The sequence below is a fragment of the Xyrauchen texanus genome, chromosome 28, assembly GCF_025860055.1.
Source record: "Xyrauchen texanus isolate HMW12.3.18 chromosome 28, RBS_HiC_50CHRs, whole genome shotgun sequence".
Classification (NCBI taxonomy): domain Eukaryota; kingdom Metazoa; phylum Chordata; class Actinopteri; order Cypriniformes; family Catostomidae; genus Xyrauchen; species Xyrauchen texanus.
Genome location: NC_068303.1, coordinates 5,744,060 through 5,769,103, shown reverse-complemented (window position 1 = coordinate 5,769,103; position 25,044 = coordinate 5,744,060). Strand labels below are relative to the sequence as shown.

Sequence of the window (25,044 nt, the reverse complement as noted above, 5' to 3'; positions counted from 1 at the left end):
CAGTGAATCTATTCAACTGTAGTGCCACAAAGATTCGCTAGAGCAGTCAACCAATAGACAAATACCCGAAACTCTGAAAACTAGGATTGGGATTTGAGAGCCAGTTCATTTTCAAAACGGTTTCCATTTATTTCTTTTAAAAAAAAAAAAACTAGAATTGAATGATTTTCATTTTATTTGGTCCCATTAATGGTTCAGCACCATTTGGCCTCTTTCTACAGTATGGCAGGAAACATGGTTATAATCTCAGTTTTGACAAATGTTGTGATGACAGCAATGATCAAGCTGAAGTGATCAGTTTTAGCACTAAACAACACAAGTCTAAACTTAAACTTACCAAGTAAATTTTCAGTGAAAATATTGATGTATCTTGTGCATTCATGAGTGCTATTAGAGTAGCTCGTTCACAGTGGCACGCTTATAAATGTAAGAAATTGCAATATTTTTAGCGTCAATCAACTGAAGTCTAAAATGTAAGTGAATTTGAAACTTTGAGAGCAGCTTATTCACGGGGGCACACATGTAAATGCAAAATACTAGCTTTATTTATAGCACTAAAAACAATGCAACTTCTCATGTGACGACATGATCACACGGGATGTCGCCATGTTGCTTCTGAATGTTCCAGTACACTGGAACCGATGTGAACCAATCATGTCAAGTTACTGACAAGCACCATCTCCCGTCAGACAATTTTGCATCAGTTCACATGTGATTACTTTCTCGTACTGGAAGCTCGTTGCGTCAGTAGTGTTGGTGACCGGTTTCGAATATTTGCTAGTGCATTACATTCCAAATAAAAACACACTGATATATATGTAAATATATATGTAAAAACACCACATTATAGTTCTATTAAAATAATATTTTTATTGGCACCACCACGGATGTGCTCACAAGGGCTGCCCTTGTTTTGTTTTTTAGTTGTTTTTTTTTTCCTTCAGATTAGCTTTTAAGACTTTATAGGAAAATAGCTTTTAAAAGGTACAACTTCACACACTCATTAAAATTTCTGAAAGTCACAGTGAGATTTGTAGAGAAGCTCATAATTAGGAGACACATTGTCAGTGATATTTAAAAAAACTCAAATGCACGCGTGTTTGATAGAGACAGAAACAGTGGCACAGCCCAGCGCCAAAGAGACACGCTCCTAGGGTGGCCCCTTGAATCATGATGTTAATCATCTGTCTAAACTGATTAGTTTCCTAATTGAACAGTCAAAACTACCCGTACCATTATAGGTCATTTATCTAGTATATCAGGCGAATGGTGCTTGAACTGTTTCTACAACAATCCGAGCAGCCCTTAGAAACACTGCTGCCAATTTTCTACAAATATAAAATAATTATTTGAAGCATTAGAGACACTAAATCTTGTGTTGGCTTGTTTATTTGAACTTCGTTGCACTGTAGCGACATTAAATAATGTACAGATTTTGCTGTTTCAGAAATAAATTGGTACTTTAATTCACCAAAGTGGCATTCATCTTATAACAACGTATAGTACAACAGATAATTGGAAAAGCATGTTATGGATCTTAACCCCATTGAGCTTTTGTGGGATCAAGGTAATTAATTAATTATAATTCCTTACATTTATAGTTTTTCTAGGACTCAGTGCTTTACATAGTATATGGGGACTCTCCTCAACCACCACCAGTGTGCGGCATCCACCTGGATGATGCAACAGCAGCCATAGTGTGCCAGAGCACCCACCAGCTATTGGTGAGTAGAGTGATGTAGCCCATTCAGGGATGAGGATTAATAGGAGGCCATGATATGTAAGGGCCAATGGGAGAAATTTGGCCAGGACAACGGGGTACACCCATGTTCTTTACGAGAAGTGCCATGGGATTTTTGGAGTCAGTACATCGGTTTAACGTTTCATCTGAAAGTCGGTGCTTTTTTTACAGTATAGTGTCCCCATCACTATACTGGGGAATTTTCCACATGAACCACAGGGTAAGAACCCCCTGCTGGCCTCCCTAATACCACTCCGTGCGTGAGAAGTGCCCGACAAGACAGTCACATCTATGGCAAGTGTTACAGGAAGTGTGGGGTGAAATGTCACCTGAGTATCTCGACAAACTGACAGCTAGAATGCCAAGGATCTGCAAAGCTGTCATTGCTGCACTTGGAGGATTTTTTGATGAAAACTCGTTGACGTAGTTTAAGAAGTTCTGAACATTTCTTTAAAATTGTAATAAGAATTTTTCACAATATTAATGTCCTGACTATACATTGTGATTAGTTCAATGCCACTTTGGTGAATAAAAGTACCAATTTCTTTCCATAAGATCAAAATCTGTACAATATGTATACGATAGAATACGATAGAAAAGTTGACCCAAAAAATAACATCCTTCATCATTGACTCAACCTCATGATTTAAAAATACATATTTAGGATTTACAGTTACATATTTGGATTTACAATTATACATTCAGATTTCTAAAAATAAATTTAGATTTGAAAATATATATTCATAATTTAAATTATATTTTTTTTAGCTCAGCTTCCCATATATATCTCAAAGACCATTGGTTAAAAACGGAGTTAAAAAAAAATGTATATATTATTATTTTCAGGCCTTATTTTGTACCATATTTGTGGAAAGTGCTGGCTACTGTGGCTTAGCTATCAAACCAGAGGCGCTTTATTTACAATGATGCATCCTGGGATTGGTGCTCAGAATAACTGCAAATACTCCTTGAGGTGTTAATGCGCACACGGGGGCTCATCATCATCCGTATCTATACTTTAAGGTAGATGTGCTGAAAAACAATATCCAAAGAAAAAATATTCAGCAGCACACAGGGGACCCTTTTGGGAGCGTTGGGTTATCGGATGAGGTGGATTTTGTGAACACAACCAAGAGAACATTACTTCATTTAAAATCGATTTCCACCTGCTGAGAATGCGGCTATTTCGAAAAACAAGGTTAGATTATCCATCACGATCTTACCCTGCAGAGTTACGAAACGGCATCATTCCTCAATCCCTCCTCATTAACATAGCTGTGCGTTCATTTATAACAGAGAAACGCATCACGAACAGTTCGTGAGCTGCATCTTCCATTTCACCATGTGTGGCTCTTCTCGTAGTGGGGAATGCCAAGGCTAGAGTGCATGGCCTGGGGCCGATCTGTCTTAATGAGACAAGGTATTTTGCAAAGATTCTGTGTTTTTCTCCTTGATGGCCTAGTAGCTTGTCTTGATTCATTCCCGAGACAGAACTCTCAGGGAGTCTGAACTGCACTGGAAAACGTAACTGTCATTTAAAACCATACAGGATCAAAGTTGGATATACTAATGTCACTTGGATGTGGAAAATGGCAATGTTGGGAATTGAGGATGTGGTTTCCGACTGTGAATATGAATTCACAAAGTGATACAAAGACACACAGAATATATTCAGTCATGCTTTATACTTGTAGATTTGCAGATGCAGGATGAAAAAAAAAAAAAAAATCACTGCTTATGAAATGTTTTGGTTACATTTGTTAAAATATGTGAGAAAAAACAAAACTGGGCGTTTCCACAAGTTCTTTCACATTTGGTTACATTTCAGTTTATATATATATATATATATATATATATATATATATATATATATATATATATATATATATATATATATATATATATAGTAACACTCTAGGAATTTTTAAATGGGGTGGCCAAAGGGGCACACCAAAATTAAATAAATAAATGATACTTTTGTGTGTGAAAATCCCAGGAGCTCAGCAGTTACAGAAATACTCAAACCAGCCCATCTGGAACCAACAACCATCCATCTGACCAGCCAATCATGTGGCAGCAGTGCAGATATGGGTCAGGTGCTTTAGTTAATGTTCACATCAACCATCAGAATGGGAAAAAATGTGGTCTCAGTGATTTGGACCGTGGCATGATTGTTGGCACCAGACGGGCTGGTTTGAGTATTTCTGTAACTGTTGATCTCCTGGGATTTTAACACACAACAGTCTCTAGAATTTACTCAGAATGGTGCCAAAAACAAAAAAACATCCAGTGAGTGGCAGTTCTGTGGATGGAAATGCCTTGTTGATGAGAGAGGTCAACAGAGAATGGCCAGACTGGTTAAACTGCCAAAGTCTACAGTAACTCAGATAACCACTCTGTATAATTGTTGTGAGAAGAATATCATCTCAGAATGCTATTCTGAGATGCGGGTTGGCCTTGTTTTGGCGGTACGAGGGGAATATTAGGCAGGTGGTTTTAATGTTGTGGCTGATCGGTGTGTGTATATATATATATATATATAATATAGTAATGTTATTGTCAACCAGTTTTCTGTTACTCCATTTCATTCCGCCAATAAAAAAAAGCAATGTTTTGTATCGTAATAAATTAGCTTTTTTTTCCTAAACCAAAATATGCCTATTTGTTTTTAGAACATATATTTATCTCATCATTCAGTGCCAAGTAAAAAATACTTGAATACTAATACTAGTATTCCATTAACATTGTAAGAGGTCCACTTTCTAAATGTACTTTCCAGTAATGTTCAAACAATCACAATTTACACTATTTCAGCAGTTGATATTTTTATAATTCAATAATTATGCAATTCAATTCAGATTTATTTGTAGAGCACTTTTCACAAAATATAATTTTCCAGAGCAGCTTTAAAGAGAATAAAAAAGGTGCCTTTCAATAAACCCTGTGAGCAAACCAATGGTTAATAGTCTGTGACAAGTAAACACTTAAGATTAACAATAATAATGATGATGATGATGATGTAAACTCACCCGTTTCATATATATATAAAATTTATTTCTTTTTTTTTCTTCTTTTTTTTTTTTTTCATTTTAACCATATGACATTTAAGATGCTTTAATTTCTCCACATTAAGAAAAAAAAATGAATGTTTTTATTACACTAAATTGTGATAAAATAGCTATACACTGTCCACATAAGAGTTAATAATTTCATTTGTTTTGTTCAAACATAGGCTTGTTTGTTTATGGAAGCTACACTCATCTCAAATCAGATTTTATAGTGGAGTCAAGCACGTTCTGTTCACCCGAGGAGACCAAAATGGTCAAATGTGTTGTACTGTACAAATGCTTACTTGGTTGTTTTGTTAATAAAACCGAACAAGTGGATCAAACCTGGTAGTGATTGCCTGTGTGTTCATGTTTTTTAATTTGCCTATCCCACAACCTATTCCTAACTTCACATTGCATATTGTCTCAACACTACGCTGAATCATACAGAGGCTGCCCTGAATAAGAAGTTTTAGAAAACTGCAGTCAAAATCTTGGCACCAAGGAACCAACTTCTGCGCTGATGCCATGAGATTCTGATCTGTTTTCGTGCCAATCAGGGCCAACGTCTTAAAAGTCTAAAAATACAGTCTACACTCATTCTTGTTTTGTTGAGAAAGTGTTTTTTAGGCAGCTGTTCACTGAAAAACAATATACTTTGAAACATGTCTTTCCTCCTGAAGCAGCGCCACTGGCATCTTTCCCCAAAACAGCTGTCTGTCTTAAACACCACATGACAGTTCAATCTAAAGGACTTGTTTATGCTGATCAGACATTCCAGACCTATATAAATAATCTCAATGGCTCTGAAACAACCCTTGGGCAGGCCTACATTTCCTGATTTCAGAGACGTTGCATTTCAACACATTCAGAAAGAGGCCTTTGTGTGTAACAAAATACATTAAAGCAGTGGTTCTCAACTGGTTTTGCTTCAAGTGAGGACCCAACAAAGTGTAAAAATAATTTATCATACGAAATTGAATTTCAAAGGTTTCATGCCCTCGGCAGCTAATAATTGCATGAAACACATTGTGGTCGGCACGTTACAAGCAAACTTGTTTTTAATGAAGTCTGGGTTGCAAGGTATTTTATTTGACCTTTCGTTGTTTTGGTCATGATTGAGAGTGTCAAACAACCTGTCCATGTTTACATCACTAGACACTTGGCCGTTGACCTCAACAACAAAAATTACTTTTAAATGTAGATATGCCTATTTATTTTGCTTGTTGGTTAGTTCCATTTCATTATTTGGATTTGGCATTCATTTTATCGCTGCTGCCTGTGACTCAATCAGAACAGATCTGTGATTCATTTTGGGGTCGTGACCCACCAGTTGAGAACTACTACATTAACCTTGTGCTACCCTGCATACACATGCATAGACATTGTATTTTGGCTTTGCTCTATGCAATGCGTAATTTAAATTCATATAATCCGAATTATTTCAGTTTAGGAGACTCTGTGCTGTCAGTAAAGGGTTAAACTTCAACGCATAAAGTCATGTGATAAAACAATATTGTGCCGACCACAGCAGAGTTACTCTTTGTGAGAAACACCAAAAAAACTGCATCTGGTCAGAAACCGAATTAAGATTTTACATTGAAACCTTTTTGGGTCAAAAGATCTCTAGTTTCATCCGACATGCTATTTCTAAAATTTAAATGATTTATAACAAAACACCATGCTGCTAAACACAAATATACATTAATGTGTACTTAAGCACATTTTTTCCTTAGAAATCATATATCAACTGTGCATTATCATATTGAGAATCAATGGGTTCATCCAAAAGCTGAAACATTTTGCTTTCAGAAACTTTATGTAATTAGAATGAAAATAAGTTGCATTTTGAACTGTTCTGAGACCATTGCAGACAGACAGCACACTGAAGGTTAATTAATTCCCTAAATAGGGAGCAATGGATCATCCTAGAGCTCTGTATGCAGGTAAATGCATTTAATCCTAAAATCTGACCAAAAGTTCAATTTCAGGCTGCAGATGATGTTTGGATCAATATGTTTGGCAGAAATTAGACAATGGTTATTAGTACATAGATTCAGAATTTATAATGTATAATTTTATTTTAACATGGTTAGCAGTGATTGGATGATGCTGGCCAATACTTTGAATAAGAAATAATTATGCTAATTTCTGATGTAATGTCTGTAACCTCCCAAAAACATGAATAACCAACACTCCTTGAAACATAATAAACAATTTGACAAAAAAAATTAAATAAATATGATATATATATATATATATATATATATATATATATATATATATATATATAAAATAAAAAAATAGTCCCACTGTCCACAATACTGTACGTGGACATAAATTTTTAGGAAAACTATTTACCATATAATTGTTTTTTTAGGTACTACAAGTTACAAATCAAAAAGGCAAATGAAATATGCACACAGCTGTCATGCTGAAAAAAATTCCCTGACAATGTATTTATTTATTTATTATAATTTTTTTGAATCACAAAAAATACACACAAGAGAAACAGATGTTCAGACAAATTAATGTTAAAATCAGAAAGGCTGTATTTCATCGGAGTGCCATTTTGATTGAATGGGAGTTTGAACTAAGTTTAAACTATAAAAAAAATCAGCACTCGTGTAAAGAGGAACATTAAAGAAGGAATTGCACATTGTTATATTAAAGAGTTCTTTTCTGCTGGATTTTTTAATATGGATTTTTAAAAACATGGATTAAACCAATGTATTATGATGATAAAACGCAGCATCACTCGCATTGTGATAGATTTGTAGACTGCCCTTTAATACCACTGAGTACTTTTTTCACATAAGCCTATTTTTACTCAATAAAAGACAGTTGTCTTGGTACCAGAAGTATTATTTCCATTCATTTTGTCCATGGGGATTTCATAAAATCCTACATAAGAGTTATAAACCATGAACTGAACCAAACCAACCAGCTCTGTGGTGAATCAACGATTGACTAATATTGTTTCTATACTTTAATCAACAACTTTAGTTTAGTAGTATTGCAAAATATTCAGATATGCAAATATATGAGAAGTTTGAAGCCCTACAAAACATTGGATGGAACCAGGGCTGGACTGGTAATCTAGCATACTGGGCATTTTCCTGGTGAGCCACCGCGTTATGCAGAACGGACCCCCCCCCAACAACAACGTTTGGGCCAATTGCTATGTAAAGTCCCGGGCCAATTTCTCTTCCAGTCCAGCCCTGGATTGAACAGTTTGTCCGATGAATACGCAAGCATTCCAAAAACTTAATATGGTTGAACACAAACCACACTCAGCAGTGTTTGACGGGAACACGAGTCTGCTTGTCCAAAATAGGCCAGGGGCACAAACAAGCCCTCAAAATCTATCCTACCGCAGAGGAAGACCGGTACGGTAAACTCTACCTTCGCCTTGATAAGCATACTGCTGCAAACCTTTTCCACTACACTTAAACACAATGCATGTGTATTAAGACAGAAAATTCACATTGCACGCATTGTCTGGTGTGTGCTGACCCATGAAAATCTGTGCTTCTTTAAGGAATTCTATCAGCAGGAAACAGAGCTGAAATCACTAGGGCAACACAAGGTCTCTGTCAACCAGAGCTTGAGGTGAAGGGCTCTTATGTGTTAATCTGCTCAACACAGTGAAACATGTGACTGGAAGGTTCCTGAATAAATCAGCTGTCCAACAAGTCAAGAAAACTAGACACTGTTGTAGCTAGTTAACTAACATAATGACATGGAACTAAATTAGCTGTGGAGGAACAAGGGAAAAAAACAAAAATAAATAATAAATAGATACGTTAGATTACAGTATAATCCCTGCTGAAAAAATTAATAAAAAGTCAAACCAGTCTAAAATGGTTTAGTGGGCATAGCTTGTTTAATCCTGGCTAACATGGTCTAGCTGGTCTCCCAAATATATTTACTTATTAAGGAAGGTTAAAAAATAAAGCATTAGCTGCAAAACGTAAACAGTAAAATTTCGACCAGTGCTATAAAATATAAATACAATTAAGGAAAGTGACTAGAGGTTAAACTCTAGCACAAAATAGTTTAAAGATCTAATAATACATCTTAATTTAGCCTAAGGTGGTTTTCTGGCCTTATCCAACAACCAAGCTATTAAAGCTGGTCTAGTCTGATGGTTTAGAGTGGTTTTGTTAAGATGGTCTGGCTGGGACATCTTAAACCAGCAAAAAACAGCAAACTATTTTAAGATGGATTAAGCAGGCAAGTACATTGTCTTCACACCTGATAGGATAAATCTGATATGTAATTGATGTTACTTAATCTTCATAAAATATAAATAAAATGTTAACTTGGAACTAATATTAAGTCTCCTTTTAAAAAGATATAAACCAAGTGGATTGTAGTATTATATAAGTTTATAGCACATTAGTCTGCCAAACCTGCCCCGGTGCTGTCACTTTAATTGTGTTTTGAGCATTTGAATTTTAAAAATGCATTGGAAGTCTAATCTAAATAGCTCCTTTGCATGTTAAGAGACAATTGCAAGTATCATTGATGTGGAAAGTAAATAGCACTCATTTTATAGAGCTCATAAAATACATCAAATGAGCTAAGAAAGCCAATCTAAACCTAGATTAAAAGCTTCATTAAATGTGAAAATTGCTGAGGGAATAAGCAACATCTGTTTCTGGACTGAGATAGTCTCGTCCAAGGTTATCTTGTACAAACAACAATTTACATCCTTGAAACCAGTCAAGATTTCACAGCAGGAGACTCTTAGGAAGCGGCATGAAAGTTTTCACTGAAGAGTCCTGCCTTTAAGATCGGAATCCATGACGATGCTTTTCTTACCGCAAGCCATTACTCATGAGGTAGATTTTATCAACAAGTCTATGGTCAACTTCCTTCCCAACATCAAAAGCCATTCCCTGGAAAATATCTTTCAAGACATCCTTGGGCATTGCTCATTAGTTTCAAAACCACAAGGTAACTTACCTTTCGGGTGACTCGGGTCTGTGAACTCGTACTTCCCCATTCCAACAGTACGGAGCATCTGAAGTCCGTTTTGACTTTCCTGATTGGCCGAGGTGGGTGTAGGCTGAGTCGTCGCTTGCCCGTTCGTTAGAGGCAACGCGGCACAAGGCAAAGCGGGAGGCTGTATCAGCGGGTGAGTCATGTGACCGTTTCTGACCACACTATGATGGGCAGGGTGGACTGCCTGGCCGGCCGTCGTTAGGGGAGACAGAGTTATTGACGGCTGACTGGTGGCATAGTGTGACTGGTTCTGCATGTTGAGGACTAAGCTGCCTGGTGGTTGGGAAGAAATGGGGGGAAGTTGGAAGTGGGCGGTCATGAGTGGATGGTGTGGGGGGATGGGGGTCTGGATGGCTGGGGTCACGCCAATGATGGGGGACTGGACGGACACACCTTGGCTGTAGATGGGCGGCTGGGGCATCCCGTACGTGTGAGCCAATAGGCTGGACTGAGTGGCCGCCACCACTGGAGGCACCCATGGGGGCCCTGTGAAACAAGAAGGAAAAAGCCAAGTTATGTACAATTGTAGACTCTAAACATAGGGGTTTAAAAAACTACTTGTACTTGTTCTAAAACAACAAACTCAGATTTGCTGTTCTTCATTAAACAAAGTGTAATGAGAATTTCAAAAGCTTCCTTCTTGGGATGCCATGGGTCACGGGATTGAAAACAGATTGATGCTGCTTACAGGAAGGTTTAACCACAATGCAACAGCGCAGATTTAGACCTGTGCCCTTCCTCCTCTAGGGGAGCTTCAAAAATAGCTGCTTAACATTGATGGTCTATAACAGAAAATACAGCAGGTGGGGTAAAGATTAAAAACCATTAATCATGACATTGGCCTTCACTAGACTGAAGAGACGGGAATACACAAGTGGGAATTGACTTACTGCAGCCTGAATAAGGTACGTGTATAATTCAGAAGAAAATAAAGGACAGCTACACTCAATTTCTACCACTATGAAAGGAAAAGTCTGATATTACCAACCATATTAGACACAAAAATCCTATTACTTATATAATTCCCAGAGAATTAATGTATATTCAAGATTTGTCTGCTGCAATCAAGTCTTTTATTTTGTTAGATTTGAAACTAAATAAATACAAAAATAAACTGAATTATAGCCAAAAGCTTGAGGGAGAATTAAAAAGCTAATTAAATTAACAGTATGGATCAGAGTCTTGTTTGTTAATATAATTACAATGTGCGTGGATAAAAATTTGTTCTTTTGTCAGAAAATTTGTAATAATTATTTTTGTCTGAGCAGTTAAATCAAGCACAATTAAAATTGTGTCCACGGGGTGGGGGGTATACATTTTGTTGAGGTGTTGGATGAGAGAAGATAAGATGGTGTCTGTGCATTCAAGCAAAGCCACATGTGGTAGTACTTGTAATATTTTGAATGTTATTGAATTATAGTCTACTGCTATTCGGTTCTTGTCTGAGTCATGGTAACCAATGGGCGAGGATCTGCTTTTACACTGGAAATCTGGTCCCAAAAATGATCAGGAGCCAGATATCAGCAGTACAGTTGCTCTAAATATGTCATATTACTCTCAGTGCTGTCAAACGAGGGGGATGTTGTGTGACACCTTACTTTGTGTTTCGGGTAAGGTGCCGGAAGCGGGATCCTGTAGTGTGAAACACAATGCTAACACTGCCCCCCTCTGTGAGCCCTTCGGTTCTTTCTGTAATGGCACAGCGAGGGGCCCCTGTGCAGGCCCCAGGGGGCTTAAGAGAGGCCAACAGAAAACGGCTCACCTGAACATTAATGTCCAATTTCACATGTATAAATCACTCAATAGGCTTGAGGCCAGAAAGAAGGCTAGAGAGGTCAACAATCTATCTTTATTAATAATATTCTTACTCTAGCCTGTAGTTGATGAGAAAAAACATCAGTGTAATGTGAAAGACTTTAGCTGACCCATCTTTCTTTGATGTTCTTGAGTCGTTCCCCCATGATATATCCTAAACAATTTCAAAGCAACGTGTAAACATGAGCCCATGTAAGACTGTTTCAACAAAGAAACATTATAACTAGGTACACATCCACATGATCATTTTACAAAACTGAAAGTTCCTTTCCGGAATGCTGATTAGTTAAAACAGCATTCCAGGTGTGCTACATTAAGACAACATCTATAATATTACGTTTTAATTTAGAAAACACATTGATTTTGCTCTATTTATGCTTCTTATACACACTAGAATGGCATGTTGCTCGACTGTAAATGGAGTGTTTAGAAAACATAATTTTATCCATTTGCAAGTGACTTGCAAATGAGGAATGTTAGGAATGTTTTCTAAGTGTTTTAAGCATCTAAAGAACAAGGAAAAGTGGAAAGAAATGCATTATAGAGATGTATACACACCTGTGGTCGTGTCATTATCTCTGTGTTGCTTGGCGGGGGGCTCGTCTGTCTCCCACGGAGTGGACTGGTTGATAGGGGTCTGGCCCCATCTCACCCCAGGGGCCAACAGGAGACTCGGTGTCCGTGTCTCGCCAGGAGAAAGACCTGCCGTCTGCGGAAAGAGAATAATGAGCTGAAGGTGAGCCAGTATCACATAAAATAGCTTTCATCACCACAGTATGACAGTAAACCCAGGTAGACCGTTTAGTGTTGTCTATTAATCAGATTCAACATGTAAGCACTTAAATGCTGGAATCAAAGATTAACCAACCATCCTTTTATAAGGCTACATTTTTGTTGCAGCCCTACAACTGGACACTTCTACATTTACAAAAGGCGCAGTATCGGGAAACGTTTTAAAAGTTGTTTTTCTGCATTTAAACTGATACGATGTCTCAAAAACTCACTGCTCATGGTGCAAGAAGCTGTAAGGGGTGTTCACACTGGAGACGTTTTTATCATTTGCCTGTGCTGTTTTGGAATTGTTTTGTTTTTTTTCTCGCAAATGAGCGGCAGGTTAAAAGAACATTAAAAATGTTTGTGAAACCTGCATTTCGTATCGTTTTTTTGCGCAGCGTCAAGGATGTATTCTGTGTGAATGGCCCAGAGTCCAGAGTTCAATTCTGCTTCCTGTTGGTCTCTTTTCACCAGTGGCGATTTCTCAGGGCCAGCTAAGCCTTCTCTGCTGGCGTAACATGCCAGCGGATGTTTACCACTATAGCAAGGTAACTATGCAGGAGGAAAAATCAAGAAATTCACTTTCTTATTTTTTGGTTTTACTACCAAATATGCTGACAATGACACTTGCGTCTGTCCGCGACCGCCCATATGTATCGTAAGAGCTGCGATGAATCCAAAACAAGTCATTGGAAAATTATACGTTATCAATAGCAGTTAGCCAAGATTACTTTCGCACCAACTGCGAACCATATAGGAGTTTACCTGAACCCTACACCAAATACAAGCCTTTAAAAAACTTGTCAAATATGATGTCAAATACAACCAAAACTCTAATGTGTATCTACTTTAAATACCACACAATGACAAAACAACAAAGCAAGTGAAACAGAGAGAAGTGGGAAAAGCAATAAATAAATGGAAAAAATTGCATTTGTGAATAAATGAACAAACAACTTTACAAATCTTTTTTTTTAAATAAAATGCATGAAATGTATGAATACATTTGAAAAATATATAGTAAACCTGCAGTCCAGTTAGCATCCAGATTGAGAGGTCAAACCCTGAATTACATTGTTACACTGAAATTATTTATGTTCACAAATTCAATTAATATTTTTACCATTCTCATATCCTCATTATGTTTTGTTCATGTTTAAAAAACAGCATATTTTACACACATTCACAAACCTTTGGATAACTGTAATTAAAATATGTAAATTAGAGCTTTGTGTGTTCATGTTGGAGTTTATGTAACGTTTGGATAGTGAGATTTTCTCTGTGTTTTCTGCATCGTTGAAAATATGAGTCTCTAATTACACATTGTGAGGCAGCCTGACTCTTATAATCAGTATTTCTCAATTTCTTAGAAGTACTCATGTCAGACTAGGATTGGTATTTAATTATTCAGCATAAGGGCTAGAAAACCAGAAGTGTAGAGGAGAGTTACACAATGCCTTTTACTATAATTGCTCCATTTGAAGTGCACCATAAAATAAGGTTTAAACCCAAACAAAATGTTAAAAATATTAAATGGATTTGTCAAACAGTGCTTTCTTCGACCATTCATATATACAGTACTGTGCAAAAGTCTTCAAAAGTCTACAAAAACATTTGTCTTAAGATGGCTATTTATATCTTCAGCTTTAGTGTGTCAATAGGAAATATACATTTTAGACTCACAAACTTTCCTTTTGCAAATATAATAGAACAGAAAAACAGGGAGCCCTGCAACAGATGTCATGTCCCCCACAAAGCCCCCCAATGAACATTGAGTCATTCTGGGATTACGTAGAATAGACAGAAGCAATTAAGACAGCCCAAATTGATAGAAGAACTGTGGTGAGATCTCCAAGAAACTTGTAACATCCTATCTGCCAACAACCAAGAAGAACTGCATTGTGCAATTTTTATAATGTTAAAATTATTTCTCGTATCACAGCTAAATATGCAGATACAATTATAAGTAAGCCATTCGTAGTCTGAAAAAGTTCCAAAACATTCCTGTTTTTTTAAGAATCCCGACCAGCCCAAAATGGTGACATTGGCTCAACCAATGGCATGTGTTTGAGGAGGGACTATCTGTTTCTTCGACCAACAGCAGACAAGGGTAGTATGACACTTCTCAAAACAGTTGTGCATTTCCTGAAGAAAATAAAAATAAATCAACCTGTGCTTGCAAGGCAGCAAAACAATAGTGTTAAAGTTTTAGGCAGTTTCGCATTTACAGTGGACAGACAAATTGCTTCTTGCTGGAAACTTGTCGCATCTTGGTTACTTAAGATATTGTGTAAGGCTGAGATTAAAAGTTAAGCAGTTTGGGCTGAATTTATTGCTGACATATGTAAAGAAGAACAAGAACAAAAAGAAGAGGAACATTAATACAGAATAAAAAAAGTTAAAGACATCCAGACAAAAGTTAAGATTTATAGTCTAGGAAGTTTGATGACTTTGTGTCACTTGTGTTTTCTTTGCTTAACTTTTATCGAGTTGAAATTCGATGTCAAATAGGCAGGCGGAATGACGGAGCAGCAGCATGATCCAAGCAGAGTTCCAGAGAGACAAGTTAACCCTGCATCTCAACTTCACCCTGCTCCGCACCTCTGAGTTAATGGAAAAAACCTCACCATCAACCCTTCGCTCTGGCCTGCGAGTTTTCCTCCATTCCATTATCCTCCCTGACCCACGCTTTACTTCATCAATTTACCCATCATGCATCTCTGTCACAACAGTGCAGAGCCAATTTGTTGTGGGTTATGCTGCCCATCGACATCATCAGAAAACGAAACATCTCATCATGACGGGTGCATTGAGATGCAACAGATTGACCTCCAGATGCTAAGCGGCAAGCTGCGTGTCTGTAAACCAAGCGAATTTGTGCATTAAACTTAAGTGCAGCTATATATGTGTTTGACAAAGGTCAGATTGAGTTTGTTCAATACATTTCAATAACTGTACTGGGAAAAACAGGCTACAGAAGTTAACATTTAAGTTTGTTTCAAGGAAACATTTTGGATTACACTGTTTCCAACCCCAGGCGCAACTCCTCATAACCAGTGTCAAGGAAGCTACTTTATAATTGTAGCTTCGTAAACTACAAGCTACTCATAAATTTAAGTAGAACTACAGTCAAGCTACTCTTTTAAAAAAAAAGTAGCTAGCTTCACTAAGCTACTAACAAAAAGTAACTAAATTGAAGCTATTTAAAGAAGGAAATATGTTTAGATATCTAACAATCAGATGTGACAATTTAATTCTGCAATCAGAAGTTCTATATTTAATTGAATATACACATATTTAATTAGGATGGCATTCCCTTACAAGCATTAAGCTGCGTTCACACAACCAGCTACTTTGTCACTTCTCTCGTATTGGCTATCGCTCCCGAAAGTCGCTCATCATTTGCATACAGTTAAACATCTCTTAACTTTGTCGCTTCGCTGGACACGCCCACATCCAGTCGCCAACGGTCGCAGTCGCTCGTGTTGCAGGAAGTCGCCAGCTCTCATTGAAAATGAACGAGATGAGGTAGTTTTGTCAAAGTGTGTCGCTGGCAATGTGAACGAAGCTTTAGGCATCGTTTTACTACACTAACCATAGATTAACCATGGTATTTATAGTGAAACTATATAGTTTTTAAATATAACTATTATAGTAATCACAAAATGATCCATGGTTACCTCTAATTACTATAGTAAAACCATGTTTACTATATGGATACAATAGTATTTCTGAAGTAAATCCATGGTTAATTGCATCAAAACCATGGTTTCCACTAAAAACTACTGTTAAAAATGACGATTTAAACAACTATACAGCTCAAATAATACTCAAGTTTTAACAGAATTAAAATAAAGGCTTTTAGAAAATTATACGCTTCACATTTCTGCCTTTAAACCCTCCAAAAATTGAACCCATTCACTTTCACTAAGTGCCTATGTAACCTCGATTTCTTTAGCCTACAAATCTGAACTTGATTAGTGCCGGCAACTTGTAGACATGTACTAACCCCAAGCAATAACCAAAACAATATCTACTTTCCTCTGAAACTCTCTCTCTAAAAAAAAAAAAAAAAAAACTTCGGCATTTACATTTACGCATTTGGCAGACGCTTTTATCCAAAGCGACTTACAGTGCACTTATTACAGGGACAATCCCCCCGGAGCAACCTGGAGTTAAGTGCCTTTCGTCAATGACACAATGGTGGTGGCAATGGGGATCGAACCAGCGACCTTCTGATTACAAGTTATGTGCTTTAGCCCACTACGCCACCACCACTCCGTACGTTATGATCTAGGGAGATAAAAACAACCCCATTACTTACTCTGTCCCTCTAGACTTTCATTGGCCACCAACCTCAATGTTGTCCTGGTTCACAAAACCTGACAAACTTCACACAGACAAGTATAAAATCTAAAAGGCTTGAGACACAGGGTAGAGCATTTCTTTATAGGCCAGGGTTGATTGATGTCTAATATTGACTTATAGTAAACTTGTTTCAACACAACAAGCTGTTCGACATGTATGAAGCTTGATAATTTCTTGCTATCTCTCGCTTTCCATTTCTGCACTGTTCTTCTCACGAGTGTTTTGTAATCCTCGTAAATATGCATAATTTATGACGTGGTATCTTCTGCTGTAATAACCCTATGCATTTCTTGGGACCAGCTGTCACATAATGCTAAATCTTCCTAACCCCCCTCCCCCCTGCCTTTTATAAATCAATATAGGATATGAAATTTGTCCATAGTCTCAGTGAGCAATGCATAAAATACACATGGCAAACTTTTACTGCATCTGCTGACAAACTGTAGGTGAGGATGGGTGATGACAGACACTGTAAAACATGGTAGGACCTGAGCTTAGCCCAAGCATTCGCTATTTTCTCGCTGTTTTAATTCATCTCTGGTTATACTAGGCCCTGCGTCCCTGGCGGGCCATTATCGCTGTGTGGCAGATGGCTTCCCTGACTCAACACAAAACAGCCTGGGATACTGGGTGTGCGTGTGTCCTGTGCGAACCAAGCAGCCAAAAATAAATGAATAAATAAATACATGCTCTCGTGCACTTCAGTACAAAGAAGTTTAATGCTTATAGTCAGTTTCGGCCTGGGATTTTTCTGTAGCAAGCGTCTTTTTGTTCTGTAGGGAGAATAAGGACTTACAAGTATGCATTTTTACAGATGCAAGACTAACAGTAGTGGGAAGGCCACAACAACAATAATGGCCTGCTGGTCCAAGGCCAGTTGATGGAACTGTAACTTGCTCTATTGGGCCAGTTCTACATTGACACTAAATATTACATTTATTGATCATGTACATATGTTTTTATGCCTTGCAAACTTAAGCCTTTGGTTTTCTGGGATGTCTTGAACACTGTTGTTGTGAAAATTTGTAATTCAACTTGTCACCAAGGTAGCGCTATAAAGCTGGCTGACAAAAATTGTGAGAAAAACGTGATAGTTTTGGAAACATCAGTAGGAATTGGTTTAAAATGATAAACCATTCAGTAATGTTTTGTATCATATACACTGTAAAAAAAAATGTGTGTAATTTTAACAGAAAAGACTGTAAAAATGCTACATTAAAAAATGTAAATTGGTTAATGAGTAGTTACCGTAAAATATAAGTTACATTTAATTTTTATATATTTAAAGACAATAAAAAAAAAAATTTAACTATGATTTTCCCATATAATTAACTGTAAATGTATATTATGTTTAACAAGAGAGTACATTTACTTTGTACGGTAAATTACTGTTATTTGTTAATTATGGTAAAAACATTAATCGGGAATTCCCAAAATTTTCTAAACTTTAATTATATTAAAGTTTAGAATTCCTAAACTTTAATGATATTTTATGAGAATAGTTTTCTTATTTTTAATAACAGTTTTGTACTTTGGGGTGTTAGCCCCAAACATAAATAAATACATAAAATAAAAAACATAAATGCTGTAAACACTGTAAAATATACTGTAAAAACAAGAGTTTTAACTGTAAAATCTATAGGTTGTTCTGTTACTTTGTTTACATTTTTACTCTATTTTGTACATAATTATTCTGGGAACCACAGCTGACAGTTTTTTAGGGTGTGCATTTTCATATAATATATAATTGTCCAGCAAATGTTTCTTTATGAATTCATAGATGTCATGCATTTTAGCAAATAATGGTAAAAAAGGAAAAACAATGTTGTGTACATTTTATATTGATCATGGCAACAGTAACACACCATAATGATCCAATTATATTAAAAAGCATTAAAACTGGGCAAAAATATAATTCTGCTGTAAACACTTTATAATAAGGTTGTCAACGCAATAGTTCGCATGAACTAACAATAAACAATACTTTTACAGCATTTATATATTTATTTAATGTTCATTTCTACATATACTATTACATTTTTACATTCGAAGTTGTATATGTTAACATTATGAACATAAAAAAACAATGATCAACAATATCGATAAAGTTAACATTTTCAAAAATGAATAAATTATGTACAAATATAATAGTTCACTGTTATTTAATGATACATAATGCATAAATGTTAACTGATACAACCTCATTGTAAAGTGTTCCTGCTCCCTTACCTGATTTGCACATTTTCATTAGTTAACCAGGTGCTAAAATTTAAGACAGTGTGTCAAAAAATAAAAGTGCACTTCATGCTAAGTGAATTCCCCCTAAAGTCTTACACAAGTGAAGATGCTCTCAAAATTTTTCCTATCATAATAAAATGGTTGTCATATCGTCTAGAGGTCTCTCTGACACGCCACAAAACGTATTCACTGCAGAGCACTATAAAGACTACAACTTTTACAATGTAATCACCTAAATGTAATTTTTAATGAATGAGTTGGTACTCCAGATTTTATATCACTTATAATGGGTCGATCAATCCTCAACCATTTAAAAATGTAAACACTCAGTTTCCCTATACATAGCTATACAAATGAGAAACTTGGGTGTGCTCAGATTGGTCAGAAATGGAACTGGATTGGTCAGAAATATTTCCAAACGACCTTATCTGAGAGTGTGGCAGCCAAGCATGGAGCTGAGGTAAATATCACCATGGTTACCCACTTCCCTTACAGCACGGCTGTGAACTACCTCTCTTTAAATCAGGTGAGTATGCATTCAGTATATCGTAACATACCATCCAGTCTCAACATATGCTGAAAGACAGATGCATTTCTAACAGAAACTGATCATCATTTATCAAACAAAACCAGAAAATATACCAGATAATTACTTGAAGCTATTATCCAATACACAACAAATAAAAGCCGTATGTGTCTGTTTACTGGTACCTTAATGTAAGGTATTTGCCATTGTGAGCCGATCATGTTTTCACATCATGACAAAGAGCTTTGTTTTGTGCTTGAAGGAAGAATAAACTCGATTCAGGAGAGATTTTGGCCCCCTCGATGATTCCTTGCATCCTGCAAGGCTCTCATATAACCGAGATGCATGCTCTCCATGCATGCTAGGCGACATGAAGAATACGACTGTTGAACGCTGTGAACAACAGGGTCTTTTTTCAAACAGAGGAAGCCAGTGGCGAGAGGGGCCGCAGAGATCCAGCACCAACAGATCTATCTCCTCCACTCCACCATCCCGTCCGCTTCACCAAAGTGCACCACACATCAAAGGCAGGGGGGTGAGAGACAATGGTCCTCTGTCCAACAGGGGTCTTCAGGGTTTCTTTATGCACCTATTGTTCTCCTGCCTCGGACAAACTAAGGCCTCTTGATCAAATGAAAGCCAAGATGAATAGCAATGTTGAGCACTTAAAGAATTCAGTCTGTGCATCTGTGTTTTTTTTTTTGCTAGGCAAGATACTGTTTTTAAAACGACAATAGTAGTCTCAGAGTCAAGTAGGACAGAAAATGGCCATCAAAATGTTAATTTTTTTTAATGCTCTCATCTACATATGGATCACATGTTTGCGTTCTCAGATATCTCCGTTTCCCCTTGGACTTGGGAAAGCGTTTTCGAAAAGCTATGTTTTCGCTGTCAAAAACACCATCTCAGTGTAGATGGAAGACCAAAACTCAAAGAAAAATGTGCATTATCAAATAAAAACATATTAGTGTGGACGTGGCCTTAGTCATTGTCCCGCTTGAGCTGCGTGAGCAGAAAGAGCTGAACAAAAGAGCTGGTAAACTTAAGCGTTTCTCTAGCGGGATAATTACCTTATTCGCACGCACCGTAAATAGGCTATTTATGAGATTAATGAGCTATATCCAAAATATAGGTATAATATTATAACTTACATCTGCACAGACAATAAAGCGAACACACAGGTGAACTTAAACTTAGTTATGTGCTAGTCAGAATGCATATCTTGGTGTAACGGGGTAAGGGATGGGCAAGGAGGCGGCGGGAAATGGCTAAACAATCAAAGTTAATGATAAAACTCAACATAAAACAAACATAAACAAACGCAGACACACATGCAAAACTGCCGTGTGTGTCTCTCTCAAACTGGTTCCTCCAGCTCGTCTTTATCCCCCTCCCGGCTGATTTGCCCGATCCAGGAAATCAAATCCCTCCTCCTTGTCACACTCCTCCATCGGCCGACTCAGGTTGGGGAAACCCCCGGCATTACGCACTCCCCTCCCTTCCTGCACTTCTGGATGTGCCTGCCGGCAGGTTTTCCCCACCTTCTGGAGCCCTGGGAGAGATGAGGGGAGGGAAAGGGGAGAGGGAAAGAGCCAGGCGGTGCATCAGAGAGAGAGAGAGAGAGAGAGAGAGAGAGAGAAAAATTGCTCCCGGTTCCTGGACTCGCTTTCGCCCTGTTCTCAACCGCTCCTCTGCCCTCTGATGGACACCAGCTCGCTACTCCCTCTGCAGATGGCAGCGAGTTCTCCGGCCCCTGGGGCACAGAACTGCTCCTCCCCTTCTTTGGCGGATGGTAGTGGTTCCTCTGGCTCTCGGTGGCCGGCAGCGACTCCTCCGTACCCAGGCAGACAGCCGCAGCTGCTCCCCTGGCAGATGCAATGGCGAGAACTCCATGACAGAGCATCCCTCCTCTCTCCTGGGTTTCGGCACCAATGTAACAGGGTGAGGGATGGGCAAGGAGGTGGCGGGAACCAGCCAAACAGTTAATGTAAAGTTTAATGAGAAAACTCAACATAAAACAAACACAGACACATATGCAGTGCAGCCGCGTACGTCTCTGTCTCTCTCTCTCTCTCTCTCTCTCTTTCTATCTCAAACTGGTGCCTCTAGCTCGTCTTTATCCCCCTCACAGCTGATTAGCCTGATCAAGGGCCGGCCGTGTGTCCTCTCGGCCCGGCAAATATAAAATACTATAGAAATGAAAACTAAATAAATTAAAAAATATAATAACCCTAAAGTGTCCAGCCAAGGGTCAAGTGTCCAGTTTGAATTTGTCCTTGTAACTTGTAAACTTTGGAAGGGTTCATTGTACAGTAGCAGCCTTGGAACTTGTAAACATGACTTTGCCATTTCCCAAAAAATAAATAAAAATCAGATAATAGACAACAATGATTACAGCGTGAACAAAGCTATTATCTGACAGCGTGGCCATGACAGCAGGGAGAGTTTTCAAGGCTAAATATTTGTTCTTTTGTTTGTTTCAAACAAAACAATATCTCAAAATCTCACAAATTTTGTCAGATCTAGTGAGCAGTTCTTCCTCAAAGTGCTTACTACATCTAATAGCTTCATTTAAACATTGGGGATTCAAGTCCACACGCCAAAAAAATGATCTACTGTACATGTATTCTCATTTTAAGCGATGTGAACATTGTGGCTAGAATACAGATTCGCTGAGTGAATCTATGTCTAGTGAACAAGAGTAAACGTTTGAAGCTAGGACATCTTCCAAACGTCCTTATGCATACAGAATACCAAACTCTCTCTGTTTATCTCCACCAGTTTATCTCAAGTCTTTTCTCTCATATACGACAGTAAATTTCCCAACATGTGACTCTTCAGTCACACTCTTCATGGATGGAGTGATTATTCTTGGAAAACAGAGTGAGCTGATGGGAGGAGGTCCGGTCCATGGAGAGGTGGGCGGATGACTCATTGAGACCCGGCAGGTCCGGGCATGTGGGAGACATCTGCTCGTGCTGGCAGAAACATGCCGTTCAAGAACATGGTATCTGGCTGACTAGCAGGAACTTTGCATGCATGCGGCATAAACCGTTGGGCAGAATGTATGTGCACGTGTGTGTTGTGTGTGTACCAGAGCAGAGAAGATTGTTGGACATCCTACCGAAAAAAAAAAAAAATACAAATCAACAAAAGCCAAACCACTTTAAGATGGTTTGCTGGTATTAGGTTGTTTAAGCTGATCTTATCTGATTAAAGATGTTCTCCCAGTCTATCTGAGGAAAAGTGCCCAAAACCCCTCTAAAATCAGCCAACAGACCAGGTTGGGAGACCAGCTAAGACCAGCGAACCATCTTAGGCTGGTTTAAGCAGTTTTTTTATTTTCAACAAAGGGGGGAGAGAGAGACGCAAGGAGAGGCAAAAGATCTTGAGTGTATTAAAGTGCCAGTTAGACAGAACGAGGTTGCCAGGTCAGTAACAGGGCAGAAATAAAATGTTAATCACTTCATGCTTACCAGTATAAAGACGTTGACATTGACACATTAAAAAGCTCCTCTACACTTAATTGCACGCAACACTGCTGCATCAGTTCCCACCAGAACAATTTCAAAATACCAAAGCATTTCTAGATTTTTACAAAATGCTGATGAAAACTAGATTTTTACATTTTCAGAAGGAAATGTGAGTGTAAGACTCGCAGCAGCCATGATGCTTGGGTGTTGTGAGTGGTTGCCTGGATGTTACATACAGTTTCTAAGGAGTTTGGAGTGATTGTTAGTGTGTTAAGGCCTATTCACACCAAATTTGTGACAATTTTTTTGAAACTTCTGACGGATGGTTAATTTACACAGAGTTGGTAAAAATATTAAATAAAAAACTATTATGTCACCCCTGTACAGTAGAGTGCGCAGGGACATTGATATATGTATTAAATAATGTAAATTAAGACAAAACACCATAAGCAGTCTTTCAAAAACAGAACGTGTTTGTAGTACCAAGCCGAACACCACCTATTTATTTTTAAGTATACAGTATCATTTCCGGGTGTATATCAGCTGCAAGTCCAATGCCAGTGTTTACCAGCTGATTAGTGCCACCAACACGCTGGATTGAGCTGCTGCAGTGACTGACAAAAATCTCTTTGATCATTGGTCAGTCAGTTTTCATCGCAGTCCGAAGAAAAAAATATCTGAACACTGTCCGTCAAAAAAACCCTTGGGATTATCGCAGGATGATTTGTCGGACTCGGTATGAATAGCACCATTGGAGTCCATTGCTACCATACTAAAGTTAGTTCGGAACGATTATGCATAGCGGAAAAAAAGGTTTGGTTTAAACAGCCTTTATGCTGTTTCTTGAGGCTTTTGAGTGGTTGCTAGTGTTGTCAGGTGGTTGTAAGTGTGTTATGCAGTTGCAAAGCTTTTCTGAGTGTTTTTTAGAGTGTTGTGCTGTTGCTAGGTTTTGAGCGGTTGCTAAAGTTTTACCAGGTGGTTTTCATTGTGTTCTGGGGTGTTGCCAGGGTGTTACGCAGATGTTCAGGTGTTATGAGTGAATGTTAGCATGTTGCCATGCAGTTTAAATGGTCTTCTGAATGGTTGTTTACAGTGTTCTGCGGTTGCTAGTGTGTACTGTCTGGTTGCTAGGTGGCCCACCTAGTCTCTATGATATTTTGGTCCCTAGATATACTGTATAAATAAGGTTCTCACCGTTTTATTGTTCACTATACGAAAGTACGACTGTTTCTCACCCAAAGGTTTGAATAGTGTTGTCAAATGTACTGGTACTTCAGTAACAAGTCGGCGCTAAAATAAATAAAGATGCCATGATACCAGTGTTTCTGCAGTACTGGTAGTACCGAGCACCGACATCCAATACCTGCACGATGTCTGAAACATGACTACTTTCAAATGCTCACACGCTCATTTGAGCATATGCTCTGTTACTACTTTTAAACTGAAATGCACAATTAATCAAATTAAATTGGTTATATGTGATTATTAAACAATGAAAGGCTGCAATCTTAGTCTGCATGAGCTGCATGCTTTAAATGATTGTATGAAGCTGACCGCTCATACACTGGAAAGTCCACAGACATTAGGAATCATTTGTGTTGTATAAGATGACAAAGCAGAGCAATAATCCATTGTGAAGTGTGCAGCACATGTAGACTATATATTAATAAATCACAGGATTTGAGCTTTAACAATGACACTGGGCCATAGAGCCAACTGCTTTTCCGTCAGAAGAAGTGAAGCTTCCATCAAAACCACACATCAAAATAAAAGTTCGTGTCAAAATACGTTTTTTATAAATTTGTTTGTTTTTTATGTTTTTAAGAATTCATTTGATTAGACACCATTTTGATGATGAAATGTAATTATGTAAGTAAGTAAAGGAAAATGTATGTAAAAAAGGATTTGGGAAAAAATAAAACTGATTTGAGCAGGGCCCTACATAAAAACACTTAACCAATGCATACTTAAATGAAAAACACTTGAAGGAAATATGCATTTCTTTTAATGTATTATTTGCTTTGAAATGTAACTTCAAATAGCCTGAAGGTG

At 37.7% G+C, this 25,044-nt stretch overlaps 1 protein-coding gene across 4 annotated transcripts in view; it reads right to left on the bottom strand.

Moving 5' to 3' along the window:
* Positions 1-25,044, bottom strand: part of LOC127621959 (kelch-like protein 29) — a 327,531-nt gene that overhangs the window by 137,264 nt on the left and 165,223 nt on the right. For all 4 annotated transcript variants that reach the window (XM_052095795.1, XM_052095797.1, XM_052095796.1 and 1 more), the window contains 2 exons: positions 12,172-12,322; positions 9,760-10,284 (listed from right to left, as the gene is read on the bottom strand). In XM_052095795.1, the coding sequence (XP_051951755.1) occupies positions 9,760-10,284; positions 12,172-12,322 (676 nt within the window). The remainder of the gene's footprint in view (positions 1-9,759; positions 10,285-12,171; positions 12,323-25,044) is intronic.